Raw genomic sequence first — 25,887 nt, 5'->3', positions numbered from 1 at the left:
AGATAAATAAAAGTGCAAAACCAATTGTAAAGGCAGGATAAAATTAAAGAAAGGGTTTTTTATGTTTTACATGTTGCAGAGTTGCATTAGGGGATATTATATTGGTCCACGGGAAGGGGGGGGGGCTAAATTAAGGGGCGTTGTACCATGTGGGGACCATCAAGTTCGATATTATACTATGCCTGTGGGTGTGACAATGAGCGTGGTTTAGAATAAGGGGGAGGGGCTTTGTGTCCCTCTTTGGCTATATTCACACTGCCGTTGCCCGCCCATACCGTACCGTAGCGGGCAACGGCAGTGTATGGGGAGAGGAGGAGGAGGTGAGCGCAGCTCACCCCCGCCCCTCTCCATAGCAACCTATGGCGCACGGCCCCGTATTACGGGAAAAGATAGGACAGGTCCTATCTTTTTCCCGGGTACGGAACGGTACGGTGCCGCACGTGTGCTGCACCGTACCGCTCCCGTAGGGTGCCGTGCGCCCATAGGAGTGTATGGGGGACGTATATCGGCCGTATATACGTCGGCCGTATATACGTCCCCCATACGTTCGTGTGAATATAGCCTTTCTCTTGCCCAAAAGTTAGGAGGTATGCTAGTGTGATAAATCAGGGAATGCACAGGAGATGATCAGGAAGGAATAGATGGGAAGATGGGAGTAGTAGTGGTGTAAGTGCAGTGTTACACTGTAGCAATTTGCTCCTCTCTCAAGCGATACCAAAGAAAACTGGAGAGCGGGAATAAACGAAAATAACATTTTTACTGTAAAAACGCTGTGATTGTACTCTCCGATTGGCCAATGACATAGGCAGGAGGAGAAAAGGGGACGGAATACCAAAAACTCCTTTTATCATTATAAAAGTAAAAGCGGGCATTACCTATGAGGGGTATTATGAGTGTATATGTATGTGTGCGCATGTGGGGGGGGGGGGGTTACAGAAAATGGCGCCACTCTGAAGTGGGTACTGAAAGGAGAAATGGAATTAAGAAGACACATTTTATGTTGCCAGATAGCATTAGGAGTTATTATATATGGGAGCTGGTCACATGAAGGGGGTATTACACCATGTGGTGCCATTAATATGATTATTATTGCTGGGGTGGGGTAATGAACTGGAAATAGGGATTGGTACACACAACGTCCATTTTCTCCTTTCTGTCCATTTCAAAGTTGGGGAGTAAATAAACCCATAAACCCCAAATTGGGGATTATTGTCTAATACAATATAATTTGTCAGCAGCTACTGCTCATTTGTGTGTGAAATCAACCCCCTCAGAATAAGCAACATCAAAATACGCGCTGTCCAGCCATCTCTGCACTCCTAAGATCGTTATCTCCTAGGCGTGCACCAGGAGCGCATACGCAGTGTGTAGAGCCACTTCCTGACAACGTCAGACTAAGAACCTGTGGAAAAGTACGCGTCACCAGCAGCTGCTTCAACGTCAGATCCCTCGGCGCATGCGTGGTCCTAAGGTGAGTCCCGGCAGGTGCCGATGCTTGGGTCTAATGATTGTAGATATATGTATAAAATCGATGACCGGCGTGAGATGCGCCGTTACACGGTACTGCGCGCTGGCTGCTGCGTGTGGGTGATAACACAGTTGTGGCTTTATATGTTGGCAATGTTGTTGAGCTACGCCGATTGTTGTGGGCGATGCTTGCAGGATTTCTCTCTGGGAGACGCATAACAAATAATTTTATTGTAAGATTCTTGTAGTTATCACCCTAAAGGAGGTGTTCCTGCCCCATTTATATGTAATGTACCATGGCAGCCGGTTGTGGGTGCGGTGGCAGCGTTACAATGTACAGAGTAATCGCTGCCACAAATAGAGTAGTGCTCACATTTATATTTGGGTCTGTTTGTGGATTGGATTTTGAGGGGGTCATCATCCACAGAATCTCATCAACCTCCTTTGTGGGTTCTGTAGGCACAAACTCTTCATACGATGTTATGTTCCATTCACATGACCGTAGGGGGATGTATATACGGCTGCAATCTTGTGGTCGTACGTACGTCCCCCATAGGCCGGTGATGGATGCTAGGAGCAATATGGTGCAGCACCATACCCTACCGCTCCGTACACAGGGAAAAGATAGGATATGTCCCATCTTTTCTCGTGTTACGGCGCTGTGCGCCATGCATCGCAATGGAGATGGGAGGGGTCACCACTCCTCCTCTCCATCGTGGCAATCGTATCCTAGCCCAGCGGCACATGTTCCTGTAATTCCACCACTGAAACGGCAGCAAGAAAGGTCATGAGTTTTGTTTTTTTTTCACTCCTAAAATAAAATGGTGGACTTCTCCTTTTTAAATTAAAATCTGCAATGGGAACAGCCCTCAAGGCCAAACTTGGAATGCATTACCTGCAGATTGGTTGCACGTCCTCTCCGTTTGTCAGATCCACAATGTAAATTAGTGGCAATGTGGTGTATGTGTTTTACAAACCACATGCATAAGGCTGCAGCTTTCCACTTGTCATAATTATGACATGCAGCAGAAAAAAAACTGCTTCCACGGCTGATTTCTTATGCAATGTGTGTTTTCGTAAATCCCATACACTACATTGTTATGGAATTATGTGGTGGATTTAATGAATGGAAAGAACGTGCAGCAAATCTGCAGAGATCAACAAAAAAATTGTTGGAATCATTCAGAAATCAACCTTTGTAATGCAAAGGTTGTGCTCTGCATCCCTGTTACGGCAAAATCATGCTCATAAAATGCATCCGAAACCAGGCGATTTTGGTTTGTTTCTGATGCCCGCGCAATTACCCATCTGCCACAGCCTGTGTTCACATCTGCCATTTACATTTAGATTTAGTTTATAACACGCAATACAACAGAGATCTGCCTAATTGCATTACTGGCAACATTTTTATTTTATATACGCAATTTTTATTTATTTATAGCATAAACATTCCAATATTGGCAGTACAAAGTTACATATACAACAATACACAAAGTTACACAAACAACACTGATTTAACAAGACATTAAAATGTCATGGTCCCCATATAGCAGTGATGGCGAACCTTTTAGAGACCGAGTGCCCAAACTACAACAAAGACCCGCGTATTTATCGCTTTTTTAAGTGCCAACACAGAAATGTAATTTATGATTTATATTCTTCTCTGTCACAGTTTTCATTGATACCAGCACCTGAAGACACCAATTAAGCAGAAAATAGTCCCAGGTAGAGCTGTCACTTTAAAATAGCTCTGTGCACAGCAAGTCCTGGGCTGTCTGGGACTGCAGGAAGATGCCTGGAGTCCTCTCTGGTGATGGCCTGAGTGCCCACAGAAAGGGCTCCGAGTGCCACCTCTGGCACCAGTGCCATAGGTTAGCCATCACTGCCATATAGTATTCCAAGGCTATAAAAGAAAAAGTGGCACTTTTAAAAAATAGTTTAATTATAGCTTCAATCTTTGGTGGATCATGATTTTTCCACTTACGGCTATTTCTGCTCCTGTGGCTTAAAATATTTAGCTTACTGCCCATCTAAGTTTAGAGGACATTGCTACCTATGTAAAGCAAGGCCAATTCTGGGCTAGGAATTATATTATTATTAACCCTGGATATTAAAGCAAACACTTGGTCCCATATCTCTCTAATAATTGGACATACAGGCAATGTTAACAAATTCGATTTCTGTTGATTTCTGTTTCAGGAATGCCAAGTAATAATAGAAAAAAATCAGGCCTTTTTTTACACATTTCTTGGCTGTGAAAAACAGGTGTCAATATTTATTTTCTAATGGATGATAACATGTCCAGCAGCAGCCTCCCCTCATTAATACAATGTCTAGCAGAGCTCCCTTAAAAATGTAATGTCCTACAGAGCCCCCTTAAAAATAATAAACTCTGTATTATTATTTATTACTTGCCTCTGCTCTCTTCTTCTACCCGTGTCTCTTCTTCTTCTACCTGTGGCTTCCCAGCAGTGCGGGCCTCTGCTGGTGCACATGATGTGCGTGTCATCATAGTTTGTGCGTGGGCGGAGCGCATAGATATGCCTCTGCCCACACTGCTGGGGAATCAGATCTATGGGGAGATGAGGAGCTGCATAAGATATATACACTCACCGGCCACTTTATTAGGTACACCTGTTCAACTGCTCGTTAACACTTAATTTCTAATCAGCCAATCACATGGTGGCAACTCAGCGCATTTAGGCATGTAGACATGGTCAAGACAATCTCCTGCAGTTCAAACCGAGCATCAGTATGGGGAAGAAAGGTGATTTGAGTGCCTTTGAACGTGGCATGGTTGTTGGTGCCAGAAGGGCTGGTCTGAGTATTTCAGAAACTGCTGATCTACTGGGATTTTCACGCACAACCATCTCTAGGGTTTACAGAGAATGGTCCGAAAAAGAAAAAACATCCAGTGAGCGGCAGTTCTGTGGGCGGAAATGCCTTGTTGATGCCATAGGTCAGAGGAGAATGGGCAGACTGGTTCGAGCTGATAGAAAGGCAACAGTGACTCAAATCGCCACCCGTTACAACCAAGGTAGGCAGAAGAGCATCTCTGAACGCACAGTACGTCGAACTTTGAGGCAGATAGGCTACAGCAGCAGAAGACCACACCGGGTGCCACTCCTTTCAGCTAAGAACAGGAAACTGAGGCTACAATTTGCACAAGCTCATCGAAATTGGACAGTAGAAGATTGGAAAAACGTTGCCTGGTCTGATGAGTCTCGATTTCTGCTGCGACATTCGGATGGTAGGGTCAGAATTTGGCGTCAACAACATGAAAGCATGGATCCATCTTGCCTTGTATCAACGGTTCAGGCTGGTGGTGGTGGTGTCATGTGTGGGGAATATTTTCTTGGCACTCTTTGGGCCCCTTGGTACCAATTGAGCATCGTTGCAACGCCACAGTCTACCTGAGTATTGTTGCTGACCGTGTCCATCCCTTTATGACCACAATGTACCCAACATCTGATGGCTACTTGCAGCAGGATAATGCGCCATGTCATAAAGCTGGAATCATCTCAGACTGGTTTCTTGAACATGACAATGAGTTCACTGTACTCAAATGGCCTCCACAGTCACCAGATCTCAATACAATAGAGCATCTTTGGGATGTGGTGGAACGGGAGATTCGCATCATGGATGTGCAGCCGACAAATCTGCGGCAACTGTGTGATGCCATCATGTCAATATGGACCAAAATCTCTGAGGAATGCTTCCAGCACCTTGTTGAATCTATGCCACGAAGAATTGAGGCAGTTCTGAAGGCAAAAGGGGGTCCAACCCATTACTAGCATGGTGTACCTAATAAAGTGGCCGGTGAGTGTATAATTACATACATACATACTGGAGAAAAACTGGGCTTATAGTTGCATATGTATATCACTGTGAGGTGCATTGGTGGAACCACCTTTGATTGCCAGAACCCTCTGTCTGCCTTAGCCACTAAATAGTGGACCCTTGTTTTGACAGTCTGGGGGTAGGGGATCTCGGCAGTTTGGCTTCCACCAATTTAAGTGTATAAATACTGGAATTTGCACTTAAGGTTTTATTGCTGTTTAAATTGTTGCATTATGTAACCATTATGCAGGAATTTAAATGAGCCCATGACTTTACAATTCCTATATATTTTCTTTTTACAGAAACGCTGACGGTTACATTACGTGAAATGTTTTCAGAATATGATTATGACCTTGATGAAGACAAACTGTAAGTAAAGCCTAAAAATAAAAACTATAGTTCACACCTGCATTTTACAGGTTCCGATCCCCTTTCCGTTATTGAAGGGGTTTTCCCACAAACACAGGTTAGGTTTTAACCACAGGATCCCAAAAACGAGGGGTCCGATGGGGTCCCATGTACTTCCGTCAGAACCCTTGTTGCTCCATCAGAGTAATGGAGCAGACAGCCGCGCATGACCATTCTGCTCCATTTAAATCTATGGAGCTGAAGGGAATTGCTAAACATCGCACTCGGCGATCTCCATCACTAAACCACTGAAAGGTCCTTAAGGACCAGTGGTTTAGTGTCCCAAATCGCCCTTTAGAAAGTCTGTCTGTCAGTATATTTTATACTTGCCTATAGATGTGTCTGAGGCACATCAGACCCATCTCAGGTGTTCCTGTGCAGTAATAGTGCAATGAAGCTGGAGCAGTACACCTCGGCTTCTTTGCCCAAGCGCTGTATCCACGGCGCATGCACAATGAAGCCAGGGTGTTGTATGCTGTTTCCACTGTGGGTGCACAGGTGTGGGGAGCACCTGAACGAGGTATGTAGGTATTTTATGTTAATAGTGCACACATAGGGATTTGGGACACTAAACCACCCACACGTCCTCTTTAAAATGTCTACATCTTAAATGTGTTATACAGTCACAACCACATGATGAGTACTAACTTGGTGATTGGATCACGAGAACGGGAGTGCGTTTTACCACTGTTGCACCCCAATAGAATGGAGCAGCAGGTCAGAGATGTACGCTGCCGTTTCGTTCACTGTCTATGGAATGGTGCTTGTGATCCATGGGGGTCCCATCACTCTGACTCCCATCGATCAGCAAGTTAGCCCGTTTGCTTTGTGCCTGGAAACCCATTTAAGGTTTGTCTCTTTTAATATCAAGGTTTCTAGTGAGCTTAGCATATATTAGATATGTAATACCATATCTTTACCGTATAGGCAAGGTATAAAAATAAAATACTCAATTTTTAAAAAAAAAAATTATGTGTGTATCTATCTGAAATAATAATGGCTATTTTTGTTTTTAGGGGTATACCAACGGTCCCAGGCACAGTAACCCTGAAAAAAGACCCTCAAAATGTAATAGGAATAAGTATAGGTGGAGGAGCCCAGCATTGTCCCTGCCTTTATATTGTACAGGTGGGTCATTTTTTTTCTCAACTCTTTAAATTGTATATATTTTTTTTATTTTTTTGTAATAAAATAGATACAAATATAAAGGTTCATAATCCTGGAGGGCTTCAACTGTGAAATAAAAATCGATTAAAAACTGCTCTAAACAGGGACATTAACATAACAAAAGACCCTCACCAGAGATTGGTTGAGCAGGCATATCAAAGCATCTACAATGTGCCAAGAAGCAGCAGAACCAGGACGTGGAGCACATCGGACAGATGAGAATTCAGTAAACCAGAGTGGCAGGTGACCCAGGAGAGTAGCGGTTTGTTTGATAAAATTCCCCTGTGTGTAGCAATTTAACATCCCTATTTTTGCATTGAAAACCAATTCTGCCCATGGATGCATAGGCCACAATTGTACTGCAGCTATTCCGCAGGTGACCATTTCCTAGTGATTTAAATACAGTAAATAGCGTATTGGATGAGATTTGTATGTAATTAATAAATGAATCATAATAAATGCTAGAACAGGCTATGCACATAGGCCTGCTTATGAGCTGAGTTGATGAGCTAATTTTTGCATATAATATCTTATGGTGTACTTATTCCTCATGCAGGTATTTGACAACACCCCTGCTGCACTGGATGGAACCATTGCAGCTGGAGATGAAATTACAGGTGTGAATGGAAAGTCTGTAAAGGGGAAAACAAAAGTAGAGGTGGCCAAAATGATTCAGAGTGTTAAGGTGAGTCATTTATTTTAAAATGCATCTGTAGATGTACAGAATTATCAAATCATAAAGCAAACATTAACCACTTGATGCAGAATTTCACTAATATATTTTATTCACCAGGTGTAAAAAAAAGGGTAAGAATGTTGGCATATCTTGTGAAATGCACATTGGAACAAAAACATATAAAAACATATGTGTCAAATATTTTTCAAAAATGGGGGGCAACTTTAAAATCTTAAATGGGAACTGCAATTTTTTATTGCAGATTCATATTCCCCCCAAAAATTACATTGTTTCAGTCTATGATTCAAGTCATTTTCATTGACAGATGGCGCTGTAATTGTCGAAAATCAAAATGGGTTAAAAAATGTTCAAAAATGGGGATATCTCAACAAATACAAATTGGATTGAAAAACAAAAACAGTGTGACAAATATTTTTTAAAAAATATATGGACTGATACTAAAGTTGACCTTGTATTTTCACACCCAGGGTGAGGTTGTGGGAATCTAATTTTTGGTGTAGAAACTACATTTAGCGTAACCCAGGAACAACGATGTAGACGTTGTAGTTTTCTGTTCTCGTTGTGATGCTGATTTAAAGAGGACCTGCTACCTATAATTTCGGCACTTACTAAAGTAAGCAGCTCCTAGTGCTTGAATAAACGTCACAGTGTTAGAGTGATGGCATTACCGGAAACCTCCGGTAACGCTATCTAACACTGCGGCAGGGTACAGTGTAATCATCGGACAGCTCGCAAAGCTGTCAGACGTATTCATGAGTCACTGCCGGCCTATGCAGCGAGTAAGCGGGGCGGTCCGGGAAAGAGGCAGCGCTTTGTGAGCGGTCCGATGATCACATTGTACCCCACCGCAGTGTTTGATAACGCTATCACTCTAACAGTGCGGTGTTTGTTCAAGCACTAGGAGCTGCTTACTTTAGTAAGCAGCTCCTAGTGCCGAAAATTTGGGTGACAGTTCCTCTTTAATGTCATGTATTGGAGAATTTGATTACGGTAACTTAAAGGGATATTACAGGAATAAGCATAATTCATATACAAATGGGTACTTAAAATATAAGCTTATATGTAATTAGGTATTTAAAATGTTGCTCCCCTTGGCAGAACAATGCTGTTGACATACACTGTAATGAAGAATTAACCCCTTAGCCCCCTCTGTTGGTCACTAAGGGGCCTTAGGCTACGCCAATGGGTTTCTCCGTCGGCCTAACCTAGGGTCTGCATGGGCCCCCCTGTGCAGGGAGGAGCAGTGTCCCCGGACCTTGCTCTAGATCGGAACTCTGTTCCGATCCGGCTGTTAACCTGTTAGATCCTGGGGTCTGGCTGGACCGAGTGGCTGTTCCCTTTCAGCCTAGAAGCCTGACACTTCTAATGCACTACAATACATAGATGGTTATTGCAGTGCATTAGTATGAACTAGTGATCTCATGATCACTAGTTCATATGAAAGTATTGTAAAAACATAGTACAAAAAAAAAGAATAAATAAAAATAAAATTCATTATAATGTCCCAAAAGCCCCTAACTCATAAAAAACTATAAATAATTTTAAAAATGTGGAAAAAGGCAAAATAAACTACAACATGTTAGGTATCACTACGTCCCAATATATACAAATGTAGAAACGATTATTCCTGGAGGTGAACCCCGTAGCGGAAAAGTGCGGTCAAATGTTCGAATCGCCACTTTTTTGTCCTTTCGCAACACTTAAAAACATAAATAGAAAAGTGATCTAAAGGTCGCACTGTCCCAAAAATGATAGCAATAAAAACGTCAGCTTGTCCGGGAAAAAAATTACACCTTAGTCAACTCCGAAGTCCTAAGTATGAAAAAGTTTATGGGAGTCAGAATATGGTAAAAGTATTAACAAAAAGTTTACATTTTTAGTAAAATCTATTAACACCTAATAAAATTTATATAAATTTGCTATCCCTGTGATCGTACCAAACCAAAGAATATATTAGAGATGTCATTTGGAATGTACAGTGAAAGACGTAAAAACAGAGCCCAGAAGTAAATGGCGCAAATGCGGGTTCTTGACAATTTTACTGCATTTTGAATTGTATTTCCATTTCCCAGTACACGGCATAGAATATAAAATACAGTCACTAGGAAGTACAATTTGTTACACAAAATACAAGCCCTAATACAGCTCTGTACACGGAAAAATAAAAAAAGTTATTGAATTTTGAATGGAGTGATAAACAGAAAGTAAAATAGAAAAAGCCAGTGACAGAGGGTTATAATTCCCCCTTTACCACATGATAAAAAGTTTATTCTCTGTGAAAAAGGTTTGTGGTACCTGAGGCCACTTTCACACGTGGCATTTTGGTTGCGTTTAGAATGGCTCCACTCGTCATCACATATTTTGGTTACATTGTGTTTCCAACACATTAACCGAACATGAAGGAAAAGCAGTCTGAGCTCAACATGCGATCACAGGTGAAATGCCACCTGTGAACGCGGCATCAGGGGCCATACAAACACGTCATGGCACTATTCTGCCCTACAAAAGCTCATTGCCCTTCCATGTGCCCTGACAGTTGGTTACATCCACAAATGGGGTTTCCATTTGGAAAAAACTGCCCAATATATTCCTATATGCATTTTCTACTTTTATTCAGTTAATGTGGGTTAATTTGCAGCTAAATGAATGTATTAATGATTAATATTAGTGAATTCCAAATCAAACCTTCATTTTGTTTGAATTTTTGTAAAATACATAAAGGGTTAACAAGCTTCCTACCTGCAGTTTTGAATAGTTTGAGGGGTGAAGTTAATAGAACGGGTGATATGTGGGGGCTTTCTATTAACAGAACTTCCCAAACCGCTATAGAAATGAAATGGTCCCTAAAATAATTGATTCTAAAATTTTCTTGAAAATTTCGATTCACTGTTCGATTTGTGATCTTTCTAGCATCGTAATAAAAAAAAGGACACTTATAACGCCAACACAAAGCTGAGATATAGTAAATGTTAGTAAGTAACTAATTTGGGTAGTAAGTTTGAAAAACAGAACATTTTGAAGTTTCAAAATAGCAGATTTTTTTCAAAATGTTTACCAAATTCATCTTTATTTTCATAAATAAATTCAAAATATATCAATCAAAATTAAATTAAATTAATTAAATTGAAGTACAAAATGTCACGGAAAAAAAACCTGCAAAAACAATTGAGTTAAAGCCTTCTAAAGTTATAACCGGATAAAGTGACACATGCTGGTTTTGAAAAATAGGCCTTGGTCAAATGAGCTTAGTCTCTAAGGGGTTAAAAAGCTACTGGCCCTTTAATCAGTCCTTGCTTTTTTTTTTTACACTTTACACAAAATGTAACCAATTTTAATTTAACTCCTTCCCGCCAAAGCCCCTTTTCATTTTTCACTCCTCACTCAAAAATCTATAACTTTTTTTTATTTTTCCATGTACAGAGCTGTGTGATGGCTTGTTTTCTGCATAACAAATTGCACTTCATAGTGACAGTATGTAATATTCCATGCCCTGTACTGGAAGCGGGAAAACGCATTTGCACCATTTTCTTGTGGGCTTGGATTTTACATCTTTCACTGTGCGCCCCAAGTGACATGTCAACTTTATTCTTTGTGTCGGTACAATCACAGGGATAACAAATTTGTATAGGTTTTATAATGTTTTCATACATTTACAAAAATTAAAACCTGTAAAGAAATCAGCACTCTCCATGCACCCAAACCCGGCATGTGACGTACTATTACGTCACTTGTGGTTAAAGGTGTGTGTGTGTGTGTGTGTGTGTGTGTGTGATTTTTTTTTTTTACTGTTTAAGCAAACTTTATTCTAAAATGATTGCAGTAAAATCTGGTGACTGTTCCTTTAGAGAGAACTAGTCGCCACTCCTCACGTGTTAGTTTTAGTAAATGTTTGCATTCTATATGAAATAGTAATATTGAGTTTCTTTTCTTAAAACTTTTACACTTAAAAGTTCTTACATTTAACGGCAATGGGAGCATGGCAACGGGAGTGGTATGGTGCCACACACATGCAACACCGTTCCATAGCCGGGAGAAAGATAGGACACGACGTGGAGGTGGTGTAGTCGTGATAATAATCGCTAATTCTTGCAGTGCATAGAAACTGACGTAGAAGCACTTATAAATCTCTCCCATTGTCTTATAGTTTATATGTATAGTTTTGGAGTAATGATGGAGAAAGAGCACATGGAAAAAGATTTTTACTAAATTAGAGATGTCGGGACATAAACATTCTTTATTTTTAAAAGAATTTATTAATATTATAATATTATAATTATTATTAAGTGGACATTAAAATATAGTTCAGTTTTTGCTGTTCATGTGTTAGAAACCATGATTGTCTCTGTAAATAATCATCTTTTCATTCAGGGAGAAGTGACTATTCACTACAATAAGCTCCAAGCTGATCCGAAGCAGGGAAAATCTCTTGATATCGGCAAGTTATCTGTTTTAATATGTCTTTATGTCTTTATATGTATTTTCCAATGTTACAGTTAAAACTAGAAGATTACATACAATATATTAAAAGACACATATGTGTCTTTTTACAAAGTGTATGAAAACTGCTGGTTTCATCTGTATATTTAGATTTTTTTTTTCCATTAAAGGACAACTTTAATGTACGCAGAAAGCTGCATTTATTTTGGCATGTGACGTTTAGCTCAGGTTACTGCTTTTGGCAAATTCATTATATAGGCGGTTCCCTACTTAAGAACACCTGACTTACAGACTACTCCTAGTTACAAACGGATCTCTGAATGTTGCCAATTTACTGTGCTTTAGCCCAGGGGTACAATAAACAGCTATAACAGTTATCAAATGTGTCTGCAATGAAGCTTTTTTGTTAATCTTGGTTCTTATGAGAATCCAACATTTTTATAATTTAATTGTTACAGAGACCCAAAAAAATTTGTCTGGGGTTACAATGATAAAGTATACAGTTCGGACTTACATACAAATTCAACTTAAGAATAAACATACAGAACCTATCTTGTACGTAACCTGGGGACTGGCTGTATTTGAAAGCCACTTAAAGAGAGCCTTTCTCTACCTTGGTCATGTCGTCACTTTCGCCCCTTTCCTGTAGGCTCTGCTTCACAGATTCTGGGGCACAAATAATATTCTTTCCAGACCCCATATATCACTCCTAGTAAATTACTCTTCTTCTCTGACACTGTCCAAGCAGTGGCAGGCATTGTCCGAGATGCTGCTGTGTAATTCTCCAGTGTGACTTAGCTGTGCTGTCAGTGCCACTCGGCACACAGAAGACAGGGTGATCTCATAAGTTAAAGCAAAGCGAGAGCACTATGGGTATTGACTGTGAATATGCAGAGGGTGAACTATGCCTTCATCAGGTGGTTCTGTTTCTGTCTTAACTTTTGCCTTTTGTATTTATTTCAGTACTAAAAAAAGTGAAGCATCGTCTGGTAGAAAACATGAGTTCAGGAACAGCAGATGCTCTTGGTTTAAGCCGTGCTATTCTGTGCAATGGTAATTTTCTCTTTTATTATTTAAAAGGAAACATGTTCTACAAAAGTGCCATATTAAGGGTCGGTGGGTAGTTTAGTGCCCCAAATTGTGCTGTATGGTTCCCTTAAAGGGGTTTTCCACTTTCAGCAAATAATTGTTATGGTTTGTTTAATTCCTCTACGACCGCCGATTGTAAATATATGTTGGGCTGTCATGAAGGGGAGTATGGAGATGGTTCACGGATCAATCCCTATGTCAGCTGTAGTACACAGCTGATACCTGATGAGAATTCCCGCAGTGCCTGCTGGCACTGATCGTGGCAGTTAACCTTTTAGGTACTGTGGTCTAATCCACCCACGGCACTGACATACCTTCAGCTGGGCACCGCTTTCTTTAATTTATGATCAAATGACCCTCCATGACATTACTTAACTTTTGTATCTCTGCGATCATACGGATCCATAGAATAAAGGAGAGTTTCTTCAAACACACCGCAAAAATAACCATAAAGCAGAATATCATGCAACTGTGTTTTTTTTGCCAATTCCACCACCAAATTTCTATCCACTGAACATAAACACTAAGAAGAAGAAGAAGAAGAAAAGCATTATCTAGAATGGCAATTCTAAACTTACCAAATGATTTAAAGAGTAACTGTAAAGATTTTTTGTTTCTCAAAAATCAATAGCTCTTGGGATGTAAAATAACTTTGGCTATTATCTTTCTTAACTATATGCAGCAGTTTCCTTGTTATAGCCCTCACATTACCTCATTGCTGTAATGGCTGCCTCCTCTTCATGTGCTGATAAGCCCTGGAATCTGTCAGAGAAACAAAGTGTAAACAAACTACGGATTCATGGGAGGGGAGGAGGTCATGTAACAGTGAATGCAGCAGAGCTCGATTTGTATGCAGATCTCCTTGTTCCCTATCAGTCCCTCCATCCCAGTCTGTGATTCTACAGAAGTTTTTCTGTCTGTCTCTGCTCTTCATGCTGCTCACTTCCCCCACCTTGTTATTGGCAGTATCAGCTCTGTCCAGATAAGCTATTAGCTCTTAGTGCTCACACAGCACAGGCTGCAGTCTGCATGTAACTGGGTTACTTATGATTTCTTTCACTTATTATATGTCCCCTCCTCCATGTGATGGAAGCTGCCACACTGTCACCATATACATCTTGTATGTGCACTGTGTGCAATGTGTATGCACAGTGTTCAGTGGATTTACTTGTGGGAAACACAAGGCATCATGGGATCTGTGGGCAAGCTAACTGGCCTCAGCCTTAGAGCATAGACTGACAGACATTAGTCTCCGCCCATTTCACCTCTAGTGAGAGATTTTTGTCAAACACTTTCATAACAGATAATGCCATAACTTTGGAAAGAAAAGGATGAGCAGCACAAAGTAGGCATCGTTCTGTTTGTTTTCAAAGGGGTAAGTAGTGTAGATTTGTACCGTGTTAGCCATGGAGAGCAGAAGAAGAGTGAAGAAATCAGGCGATACCTTTTGGAGGCTAACTGAGTGTGTATAAAATGCTGTGAATTTTCTGTTTCATGCATAACATCATGTCTGACGAAGAGAACTAGTATTCTCGAAAGCTCACCATCAAATATACTCAGCCTCAAAAAGGTATCGCCTGATTTCTTCACTCTTCTTCAAAGGGGTAAATCACATATAATAAATTGGTAAAATCACTATAGCTTTAGAGTTACGCTTTAAGTTTACTTTAGGCTTTGTGCTTCTTCTTGTTCACTATTTATGCTGATTTTCTGCATTATAACCTTGGGTGGTATTTACTAAAACATAATAGACTGTAGACAGTTTGGACTTTATTGATTTAGGAATAGCATTTGAAATTGGTGTACTCCTTTTGTAATGTTCTTTAAAAAGGAATGAATACCATGTTATGGTTTTTTGGGCTTTTTTTAGGCAGCCTTCATGCCAATGTGTTGTGTCTGTGTAATCAAACCTGTTTGCAGGTCAGATTCCAAGGACCAAGTACATTGTGCAGGGCGGGAGTCCTTGCATCATACAGAAATATGATGCAAGGACTTCTATTTCTGCACTGCCGACACTATAACAGTTCTTTCAGTGCAACACCTGCCGCCTCAGCTAATCAGCTGGGAGCAGATAGCCGGCAGCTTCATGCATAGTGTACATGATGTCTGACTTCACTGCAGGCACAACTCCCTTTCATTTTAATGAGTTAGACCTGCATTGCTTGTATGGTTGAGACATTGTCTGCAGTGACCATAGTGTCCATAGGCACCACTGCACTCAGATGATCATCAGAGGTATCGCTTGTCTGACCAATTGGCTTCTAATTACCTGTTTGTTTTTTTAAGTACAACAGAAAAACTTTTTTTTTTTTAAGTTTTGAGATACAATCGGTAATAAGCCAAATATAACGAATACATATTTATATTATAGATGGATTGGTGAAGAAATTGGAAGAACTTGAAAAAACAGCAGAATTCTACAGAGGTAATAAAAAGAGCAGTATATGAACAGATATGCTCCCCTACACAAATAGTATAAAAATGATTTGTTTTTATCACCTTATCTCCAAGTAGATAAAAAGTGATCCACATAACCCCAAATGTACCAGCGAAAAAATACAGCTTATCATGTACAGCTTATCAGCTAGACAAATAAGAAAGTCATGAAATCAAGAAGATGTCAATAAAAAAAAAACACAATTTTTTTCAGAAAATTGTTTTTATTGTATAACACTAGCAAAGCAAAAATAATAGATAAATAAATTAGGAGACTTAGAAATCCATCAGCAGATTTCCAGATTTTCACGAAAATTTTATATTCAATTATTTTAGCGGCCAATTGTTATTAATAGGTTTTAAAAGTTCTATTTGTTAGAAACTCCCCACAAAGTACCACTTTATTAAATTGCACCACTATTCAAAACAGCCCTTGTTACGCTCGTTAACCGTTTAAGCATCACGCGTGCTTAATAAATTATTTATTAAGCCCTTAAATCTACATGTGCAGGATAAAATGAGAAATCACATCTCAAATTCTGAGCGTTTTTGGATTTGGCGCTAATGTGTAAGGCTGGTGTATAATGAGTATTTTTTTGGGGGAGTCGCTGGTACTTACAGATGGTTTTTAGTGGCTCCTTCTTTAGGTGACACATCTCAAATTCTGTTGTGGATGTAAACCAGTTTATGTGCTCATAACAGAGAGCAGAAAGGGAAGGAGCAGCCCCATCTCGCTTATAGAAAGCAGATTTTCTTAAAAGTGACCTACCGTATATACTCGAGTATAAGCCGACCCAAGTATAAGCCGAGGCCCCTAATTTTACCATAAAAACCTAGTAAAACCTATAAGCTGAGTTTGGGTTTTCAGCACATTTTTTGTGCTGAAAAACTAGGCTTATACTCGAGTATATATGAAACTAAACCCCTCAAGGAAAATGGCAACACTATTTTGGGGTATCTATAGCCCATTGATTATATTTAAAAAAAACACTCAGCTCAGGGATTAACCAGGATATGTTTCTGCATCAGTGTATTCTGCATTCTCAAGGTATGTTTGCTTCATAATGCATCAAATCAAATGGTAGGTTTTCTTTAATTAACTTACTTGGAGGCATTGCAAAAAAAAAAAAAATCTACTGATACAGATTTTTTTGTTTTATACACCATATGGCATAGAGAACGTTATTTGTGTTATATGGGTCAGTAGGATTCCAGTTATGTGTAAATAATTTTGCTGGACATAAAAGGAGTGGAGAGAAAAATCACTTGTTTTTGCGTCGGCGTCTTCTAAGATGCATAACATTTAAGATTTTTTTTTGTTAAATGAGCTGTATTAGGGCTTACTTTTTGCGTAATGAGGTGTACTTTTTAATGGAATCATTGTGGTGTAAATGTGACTTTTTGATCACTTTTTATTGCTTTTTTTGGTTTGGTTTGATGAGCAATGATCATGATGCACATAGAAGCCCTATTAGAGCCACGGTCATGTTTGACTGCATTGCCTAAAGGGTTAAACAGCTGGGATTGCGGCTATCGCAATCCCACCTGTTACTGTGGGAGCCCGGCTGTCGCATAAAGCCTAGCTCCCACACTGCTCTCACCATTGACAGTTGTTACAGTGACAGCAGTGTAAGACGAAAATGTACGTCAAGGTGCATGAACTAGACGCCGACCTAGATGTACATTTTCGTCTAGGGTCGTTAAGGGGTTAAAGAGCTGCTTTTCAAGCTCTCACTATGCAGTCCAGTCAATATTTGAATAAGTGGATGAAACATCTTTTGTTCTGAACTATCAATTCTGTTTCCTTTTTGGCACAAGTTTTTTAAATCTCATCCCCGTGCCCTAGCATGAAAAGTCTTTTTGGAAAAAACAGAATCTCTCTGTCTCTATGATCCCAACACATATTGTTTATTTTCTGTAGTACAGGGACTACATTTTCCATGAAGCTTTGTACAGTCAGCAACTAGGCAAATTTGGACAGTAAATTATCTACCAAGACTGGATTTGTGTAGAAACTAACCTGTTCTAAAACAATTTAGGGTTATTCAAACGCAATAATATGACATTCACCAAATCCCACCAGACGTACGTGAGTGAGTGTGTGTGTGTGTATATATTATGTTGCACTATGTTCATTAAGGTAAATAATCCCAATTAAAATGGTTTGCGTAAATGTAATTTTTTGGGTTAAGACAATAAATGAAATTTATTTGGTTCATTTGTAAAATATTATATGCACACTTACAAATCTGTTTTCCTGTTATTTCCAAGGTATGATGGAACACACCAAACGTCTCCTAAGAGCATTTTTTGAACTCTCCCAAACACATAGAGGTAATATTTTGTTGAGAACATTTATAAATTATCAGAGTGTTCTGTAATACTGAATTCTGAAATACTTGGCTGCTTTCAGCGCCACACCTGTCCATGGGTTGTGTTGTGGTATTTCAGCTTATCTTCCTTTTACGCCGAAAAAAAAGTGCCAAGAGTGCCAAAAATGCTGCTGACCCAACATAATTCTGTCCTAATTTTCTGGCGTAAATTAAGCCGACTAATAAGAGAGTATGTGCAGAGTATGACTAGACAGTCTTATACTGCACTGGATTTATCATTCTGCACCAGGCACTTATATGAATCTGGTGCAGAATAAGACTGTGTAGTCTAACTCTGCACTGCCTAACCTTAGGACACTTTTCATAAATCTGCCCTAGTGTTTTTCTTTTAAATCTGGGACAGAACTGTTTAAGGTTTTCAGCAAATACCAAACAGTATGACATATTGACATCATTGAGGGGTTCATTCCTCTCCCCCTTCATTCATTTATACTACATGGCAGTACTCCACATGCATTTTGTACTACTTGGCGGTACGCTGTATGCATTTTATACTACTTGGCGGTACGCTGTATGCATTTTATACTACTTGGCGGTACGCTGTATGCATTTTATACTACATGGCGGTACGCTGTATGCATTTTATACTACATGGCGGTACGCTGTATGCATTTTATACTACATGGCGGTACGCTGTATGCATTTTATACTACATGGCGGTACGCTGTATGCATTTTATACTACTTGGTGGTACGCTGTATGCATTTTATACTACTTGGCGGTACGCTGTATGCATTTTATACTACATGGCGGCACCCTGTATGCATTTTATACTACATGGCAGCACCCTGTATGCATTTTGTACTACAAGGCGGTACCCTGTATGCATTTTATACTACATGGCGGTACGCTGTATGCATTTTATACTACATGGCGGTACGCTGTATGCATTTTATACTACTTGGTGGTACGCTGTATGCATTTTATACTACATGGCGGTACGCTGTATGCATTTTATACTACATGGCGGTACGCTGTATGCATTTTATACTACTTGGCGGTACGCTGTATGCATTTTATACTACTTGGCGGTACGCTGTATGCATTTTATACTACTTGGCGGTACGCTGTATGCATTTTATACTACATGGCGGTACGCTGTATGCATTTTATACTACATGGCGGTACGCTGTATGCATTTTATACTACATGGCGGTACGCTGTATGCATTTTATACTACATGGCGGTACGCTGTATGCATTTTATACTACTTGGTGGTACGCTGTATGCATTTTATACTACTTGGCGGTACGCTGTATGCATTTTATACTACATGGCGGCACCCTGTATGCATTTTATACTACATGGCGGCACCCTGTATGCATTTTGTACTACAAGGCGGCACCCTGTATGCATTTTATACTACAAGGCGGCACCCTGTATGCATTTTATACTACATGGTGGCACGCTGTATGCATTTTGCAATGCTTTACTTCACACCAAACCAATATGATGGGTCTGGTCCTGACACTCCCTGATATATTACATATATTGGGCGGGGGGGCATCTCTCTATGGCTCACCTCGGGCAGCAGAAAGGCTTGGTTCACCCCTTAAGTCGTGGACAGCCTGAACTCCAAAATATGTGGCTTGGCAGTTAGCTCATATGCAGGGCCTGAAAACCATGGCCATGTGCATGAACCCATAAAAATAAATGATGACATGTTCCAACCATTGAAACATGCCCATAAACATTTGCATCTATGAGCTCTTATAGTTATGTTATTCTTCTCCTATTCCGCTTTCCATTATCTTCTTTATGCCTGGCTGATCAGGAGATGGCATCTTTAAAAAAAAAAGTGTCTTTATAAAAATTCTACCCGTCTCTCCCTCCCTAGCCTTTGGAGATGTGTTTTCAGTAATTGGTGTCCGAGAGCCTCAGCCTGCTGCTAGTGAAGCTTTTGTGAAGTTTGCCGATGCTCATCGAAACATTGAGAAATTTGGAATTAGCCTGTTAAAAACAATTAAACCAGTAAGTCATTTTATTTCATGTTTCATGAAAATATTGAATCCATTTCCAGATTTGTGTAAAAATTATCATAGATGGACATAGCTGTTCTTTTGCGAAGTGATAAATTCTATTATATTGGGTTCATCATGTATTCCTATGGAAATCAATGCATTGGTTCAGAAACGTTTGATACTGGGTCGCACATGGTATGGGATGACACACATATCAATGTCAGTAATGAAATGGAGTATTATTGCTATAATATATTGTTTTAGCACTAAAAACTGCATATCATGGTGTAATTTATTAGGCTGCAACTAACCATTCAGTTAATAAAGCAAGTGAAATTCCTAATATAAATAATTGATTTTTAGAAAGCAAAACATAGTAAGAAAAAAATGGCATACTTATTAAACCTTGCATTATTGACACTAGCCAGAGTGGACAAGCACCTATTCTTATATATTTCTATAGATCAATATAAAATAAAGGGCAGCGGACTGTAGACTCACTATGCAACCAAACCAATTTTGTTTTTTTGTCCTCACTCATTTTCTAAGGGAAACCTACAGTCTTCAACCGTATAGGTGTGTGGATTTTGCCAGCGTTCATCATAGTCGCTCTAGCTTTGGAGAAGAGGTTGTGTTGCTGTAGCTGCACGCACTCGTCTGCAAAGCCGGAGCTTCGGAGGTTTCGGAAGAGGCAACTGGGGCGTGGAGTAGCCGCAGCTCCTGCTCCACGTGAAAAAATTAAGATAAAATCTTGATATAAACCTGTGCCACAAAAAATTTTATTTTTACAAAAATAGCATCAGGATGCAAGTAAATAAAGGAACCTGCCTGGTTGTAGGTTTCCTTTAACAGTAAAGGGGTTGTTAGACAAGTAAAGCAATTTATTAGGTGGGCTGGGAAGGGCTTTTAAAAAAAAACAACAAAACCTGTTATTCACCTCCTTCTGGCGCTCCCGGTGCGTGGCAGCTCCGCTCTGGGTGAGCATGCGTGGTGCTAACAGAAGCCCGGCAACTCTGCACTGGATGGCCGTGCCAGGTCACTGAAAGTAGTTTTTTTTTTCTTTTTTTAGAAAAGCCCTCCTCAGCTTAAATTTATTTTAATAGTCAGATAACCCCTTAACGACCTGGCCCTTTTTTTTTTTTTTCTATTTTTCACTCGCAACTATAAAAAAATCTATTTACTTTTTTTACAATATAGCAGTATATGGGGATTTTCCACCTCATTAATTAAAATGTGCAAATCGCACATTGTAATGAATTCGGTATTCAGAAGACCCAAGGCTGTCATGGTGACCTATCGCCGCTCCCTGATGGCGCCACGGGGAGCGCCACCCATGCGCCATCTTTTTGTAGCCGCCGGCATCAATCGCTGGTGCGATTGCAATATGCAGCAAAGACCTACCAGCTATGGAAAGGGCTCAGCCCACGAGCCCTCTCCATGCACCCGCACCTGACACGCACCGTAAGGGTAATAAGGATTTAGGGATTAGCTGGGAACACATTTATGTGCACCAAACGCACTGGCATAAACCTCTCAGGAGCAACTTCTCAAGTAACTCAATGACTGCATCCTCTAGGACTGGCAGTTGGGGTAAACTACAGCAATCCAATAAAAGAAACATATTTAAAAAACTTTATTGCAGTAGAAGCAGTAATGTCTTTTAATTGAAGCCCCTCAAGGAAATAATAGCTCAGTTCCCATTACTTGATGGACTTGCGTCTCCTTTCAGCCTTATATACTATGATACTATGATACTTTTGTGGGAATGAGTCCTATGTCTGGGCAGACTTGTTTATTCGATACGGTGCAGGCAAACGGGACATGTAACAGCTACGGACCGTTTTGTGTTCTCTGGCAAATTACTCTGAAACAAGATGTGGATTGAAAAGGATAAAGCCATTAGACAACCCTGTTGTACTAACCCTAATAAGAAGCAGCAGAGGGCAATTAAGGAAAAGCAAAATACTTTCTGTAAGGGGATTTTCCCTACTATATTTATGTTCTTTGTGTGAAAATTATTGAGTTGTCTGAAGCTAGATTTAATAAAAATGTAAGCAGCCTAGCCCTAGGAATATAGTATACTGGACAGGATGTCAGTATCTATTAATAAAGCAAAAGAAGCACAAAAACAATTCAAATAATAATAAACATTACATTTTTTTGACAACTGATATAAACTCTCTTTCAACAGATGCTGAATGATTTGAATACATATCTTAATAAAGCCATTCCTGACACAAAATTAACGATCAAAAAATATCTTGATGTAAAGTTTGAATATTTGGTAAGTAAATTGCATTTCTCCTTTTTTTTTCTTGCTACTGTTGACAGTTAATGGAAAGCTACAATGTCAGGTGGAAGAGCTATTGGAGAAATGACAGAAAGGAATTATTGCTTTCAGTCACTATTTAAGGCCTTGTTCACACCATTGGCTTCTATATTGCATGGTCACGGTGTGAGGAGGCCGCAAAATATAGAGCAGCTCCTATATCTGTGGTAAAGAACTTTAAATAGACGTTGGCAGGGAGTGAACGGAGCGGCCTATATGTAGCCTTAGGCTGGATTCATGCAACCTTTTGATTTGTGGAACATAAAAGACTGTTAAACATTCATGAGTTCTTCCATGTGTCCTTTGTATGTCATCTTGTTTGTTTTTTGGATTAGAAACTTATTTAGACAGTCCTTTTTTTTCTATCTGGGAATTTGGATCACACTTTCATATAAGTCAAGGAATTGACAAAATGACAAACAGATTCCATTCACTATCTTTTTTTTCCTCTTCCTCATGCTTTTTGAAGGACGATACCAGCATTGTTCAAGGAGACAGAGGAACCATGTTACTATCCCCATTAGGGGGATAACGTTACAGCTCTCTCCAGGGTGGAGGAGCCTTGTGAGGCAATCCATGGGTTCTAAATGCCTTCAAATAATGAAAAGGTTTCTGTCCTGGTCACTTCAATTCTCTCAAACAACATCAAAAAGTTAACTTTATTCTTAACTGCTGTGACTAATAGGTCAGGCGTTCCATTTTGCCACTATATGAATTCTGGTCGCAAGGGCTATTAATTGAATCAAACAATGAGCTTTATTCCTGACCTTTATCTCCTAGGACAGTGGTGGCGAACCTATGGCACAGGTGTTTCTGTGGGCACTCAGGCCATCACCCCAAGACAGAGTTCACCAAATAGGATCAAATCCACCATATCTTCTTGCAGTCCCAGGCAACTTAAGAAATGCTGTTCTCAGGGCTATTTTACAGCGACACTTGATTGGCTGATGGGAACTGCAAGAAAAGTGAGAACTGTTGAAAGAACTGCAATATCTTTGGAGGTTCTCCTGCTGGACCAACCATTCTTCCTCTACAGAGAGGAAAGGCTAATACAATTGAAATATGTTGAAGAACAGGTAGCAATAAGTTTCTAATTAAAATGCCATGTTGGCACTTCACGGTAAATCATAGAATTTGTCTGTAGTTTGGGCACTCGGTCTCAAAAAGGTTCGCCCCCACTGTCCTAGGAGGAGTACTGCAGGAGACACTTTTATTGCATTACCTAGTAGGGAGCGGACAAGGGTTTTAACGTTGTTCCAGAGTAAGGTGACCACAGGGCAATGGCACCAGGTATGGTGGAAACGGCTATTGGGTAGTTGAGGCTACATAGTAGCAAAACAGGAAGGATCATAATAAATCCTGTGTAATAACCTCAGTGAGGTTTCCGTCAGTAAACCCTGTTGGCTGCCTTTTGCTAAGATGGAGCAACACTGTCTCCATCCGGACAAGGAAAACTGGCAGCCCCAATCTGACTCCCACTTGATGTGCTGGGGGGGGGGGGGAGTTGAAAATAGAGTATAAAAAAAAGGAGTAACTTTGTAGGTATCCTGCATTGTTTTATAAGGGATGGACCTTATTGCTTGAGGTTCTGCTAGAGGTGCCAGAGCAAAAAGTGCTGGGGATAAGGGGCATTACTGATGTGTGCCCCTGAGGATCCAGATGGGAGTGTAATATATTACCGTATCCATGCTGCTGGAAGCTACACAGCAGCGTGAGTGGTTGATACCCTTCAACATGACTGTTAAAACCACAACTCAACCCTAAGGACTTGTTTACACACAGTGAAAAATTGTTGTGTAGGGTTTTTTTACAGCATGCATCTCCACTAAATTCAATACATTTTGATGGATTAATTCACAGGGAACATTTTTTAAATGGCCATGTCTGAACCATTTTACACAATTCAGCTTTATCAGAAGTATCTGAGTGCAAAACTGTTCTAGTTGCTCATGGCAACCAATCAATGCTCCACTTTTATTTTCCCACAGCAGTTTAGAAATTGAGAGCTTAGCTTCTGCTCAATCTCCACCTAGGATTCATGCTTTAAGCGTTTTCAGACTGCACTAACAGGCTGTGCTTGAATTGTGTTTTGAAACCGCACCACAGTGATTTTTCTTTTTCAACTTGATATTTTTCAGTCTTATTGTCTAAAAGTAAAAGAAATGGATGATGAAGAGTACAGCAGCATAGTAAGTATGATAAAAAATGTGCAACCATTTGTCTGTGAAAATCTGAAGATGAAAAGTCCTTTAACCTGATGACCTCTATTCACTTAATCAGTTATTAGTTTTGTGTCATGGAAAATAATATATAACATAAAAAGTGTAAGAAGTAATATAGGAAAATCAGTAAATTATTTTGCAATATATATGTTCACTGTAGCTATAACAATAACTCTTTCTTTTGTAGGCATTAGGAGAACCTTTGTATCGTGTTAGCACAGGAAACTATGAGTATCGCTTGATCTTAAGGTGCCGTCAAGAAGCACGGGCAAGGTTTGCCAAGATGAGGAAAGACGTCTTAGAAAAGATAGAACTTCTTGATCAGAAACATGGTAAGACTATTGCATTAACCTATTTTAAAAGGGCTTATTCAATTTTCATAAAATTGATTCTTCGTGTCTTACCTAGACAGCATAGTGGTGCAGTGGTTAGCACTACAGCCTTGCAGCTCTGGGGTCCTGGGTTCAAGTCCCATCCAGATATACAGCTGCAAAGAGTTTGTATGTTCTCTCTGTGTTTGCGTGGGTTTTCTACACTCCATTGCCCAAAACAGAGAATAGCATCCAAAGTAACTTCATTGTTTGCCCTCATAGATCTTATATTATATTTTGTGTTCTGTCTCTTCTTTCCAGTTCAAGATATAGTGTTCCAGCTTCAGCGTTTTGTTTCTGCCATGTCCAAATATGATGACCAGTGCTATGAAGTACTGAAGGAGGCAGATATTTTTCCAATTGAAGTAGACCTGGCGCACACCACCCTTGCTTATGGGCAGAATGATTTATTTACAGATGAGGAAGAAGACTCCGAAAAAAGAAATGAAGAGGAGAAGGAAGAGAAACTGATTGATGATGCATAGCAAATGAAAGAAAGACTAAATACATTTAATGTTTCTTTACTGTGTAATTATTTGTGTTGAAGGAAAAACCTGTTCATCAAAAAAGATACTTTATATACAAAATGTTTCTTAAAATGAGGGAGATGTAGCAAAACTAGTACATGAAAAATGTAGTTGACAACATGGCAACAAACTATAGCCAGCTCCTTCTTCAAGGGCCCTATGGATAATAAACCTACACACAGTTCTAGCTTTGATAAATCTCTCAAAATGTTTTGGGTTGGCTATTGTAATAGCAATCTATTATGTTGTATGTAATAAAAGATTTATTTAAAGAAATTATATGAACCTGCATGATAATATAGTTTCTGCAAATAAATTGGCAAAAAGCAGTCTACTGCAAAAAAACTCATTGATTTTACACTCACTGGCCACTTTATTAGGTACACCTGTCCAACTGCTTGTTAACACTTAATTTCTAATCAGCCAATCACATGGCGGCAACTCAGTGCATTTAGGCATGTAGACATGGTCAAGACAATCTCCTGCAGTTCAAACCGAGCATCAGTATGGGGAAGAAAGGTGATTTGAGTGCCTTTGAACGTG

At 39.8% G+C, this 25,887-nt stretch overlaps 1 protein-coding gene across 4 annotated transcripts; it reads left to right on the top strand.

Annotated features, from left to right (window-relative positions):
• Positions 1 to 1,331: 1,331 nt before the first annotated feature.
• PICK1 (protein interacting with PRKCA 1) lies at positions 1,332 to 25,531 on the top strand. 4 transcript variants are annotated; one of them, XM_072127190.1, is made up of 13 exons: positions 1,332 to 1,471; positions 5,610 to 5,676; positions 6,732 to 6,843; positions 7,439 to 7,567; positions 11,948 to 12,014; positions 12,980 to 13,069; positions 15,477 to 15,530; positions 17,813 to 17,875; positions 19,772 to 19,905; positions 22,087 to 22,179; positions 24,363 to 24,413; positions 24,634 to 24,778; positions 25,079 to 25,531. In XM_072127190.1, exons 2-13 carry the CDS (start codon positions 5,636 to 5,638, stop codon positions 25,300 to 25,302), a joined length of 1,203 nt encoding a protein of 400 aa, XP_071983291.1. In that variant the 5' UTR covers positions 1,332 to 1,471; positions 5,610 to 5,635; the 3' UTR covers positions 25,303 to 25,531. The 4 variants fall into 4 exon arrangements, with proteins under 4 accessions (XP_071983291.1, XP_071983293.1, XP_071983292.1 ...); XM_072127192.1 differs by lacking the exon at positions 1,332 to 1,471 and adding an exon at positions 1,503 to 1,560; XM_072127191.1 differs by lacking the exon at positions 1,332 to 1,471 and adding an exon at positions 1,515 to 1,583.
• The last annotated feature ends 356 nt before the right edge of the window (positions 25,532 to 25,887 follow it).

Source organism: Engystomops pustulosus, chromosome 10, assembly GCF_040894005.1.
Source record: "Engystomops pustulosus chromosome 10, aEngPut4.maternal, whole genome shotgun sequence".
In the NCBI taxonomy this organism is placed as follows: domain Eukaryota; kingdom Metazoa; phylum Chordata; class Amphibia; order Anura; family Leptodactylidae; genus Engystomops; species Engystomops pustulosus.
Note: the sequence above shows the minus strand (reverse complement) of the source record. Positions and strands in the feature narration are given on the sequence as shown.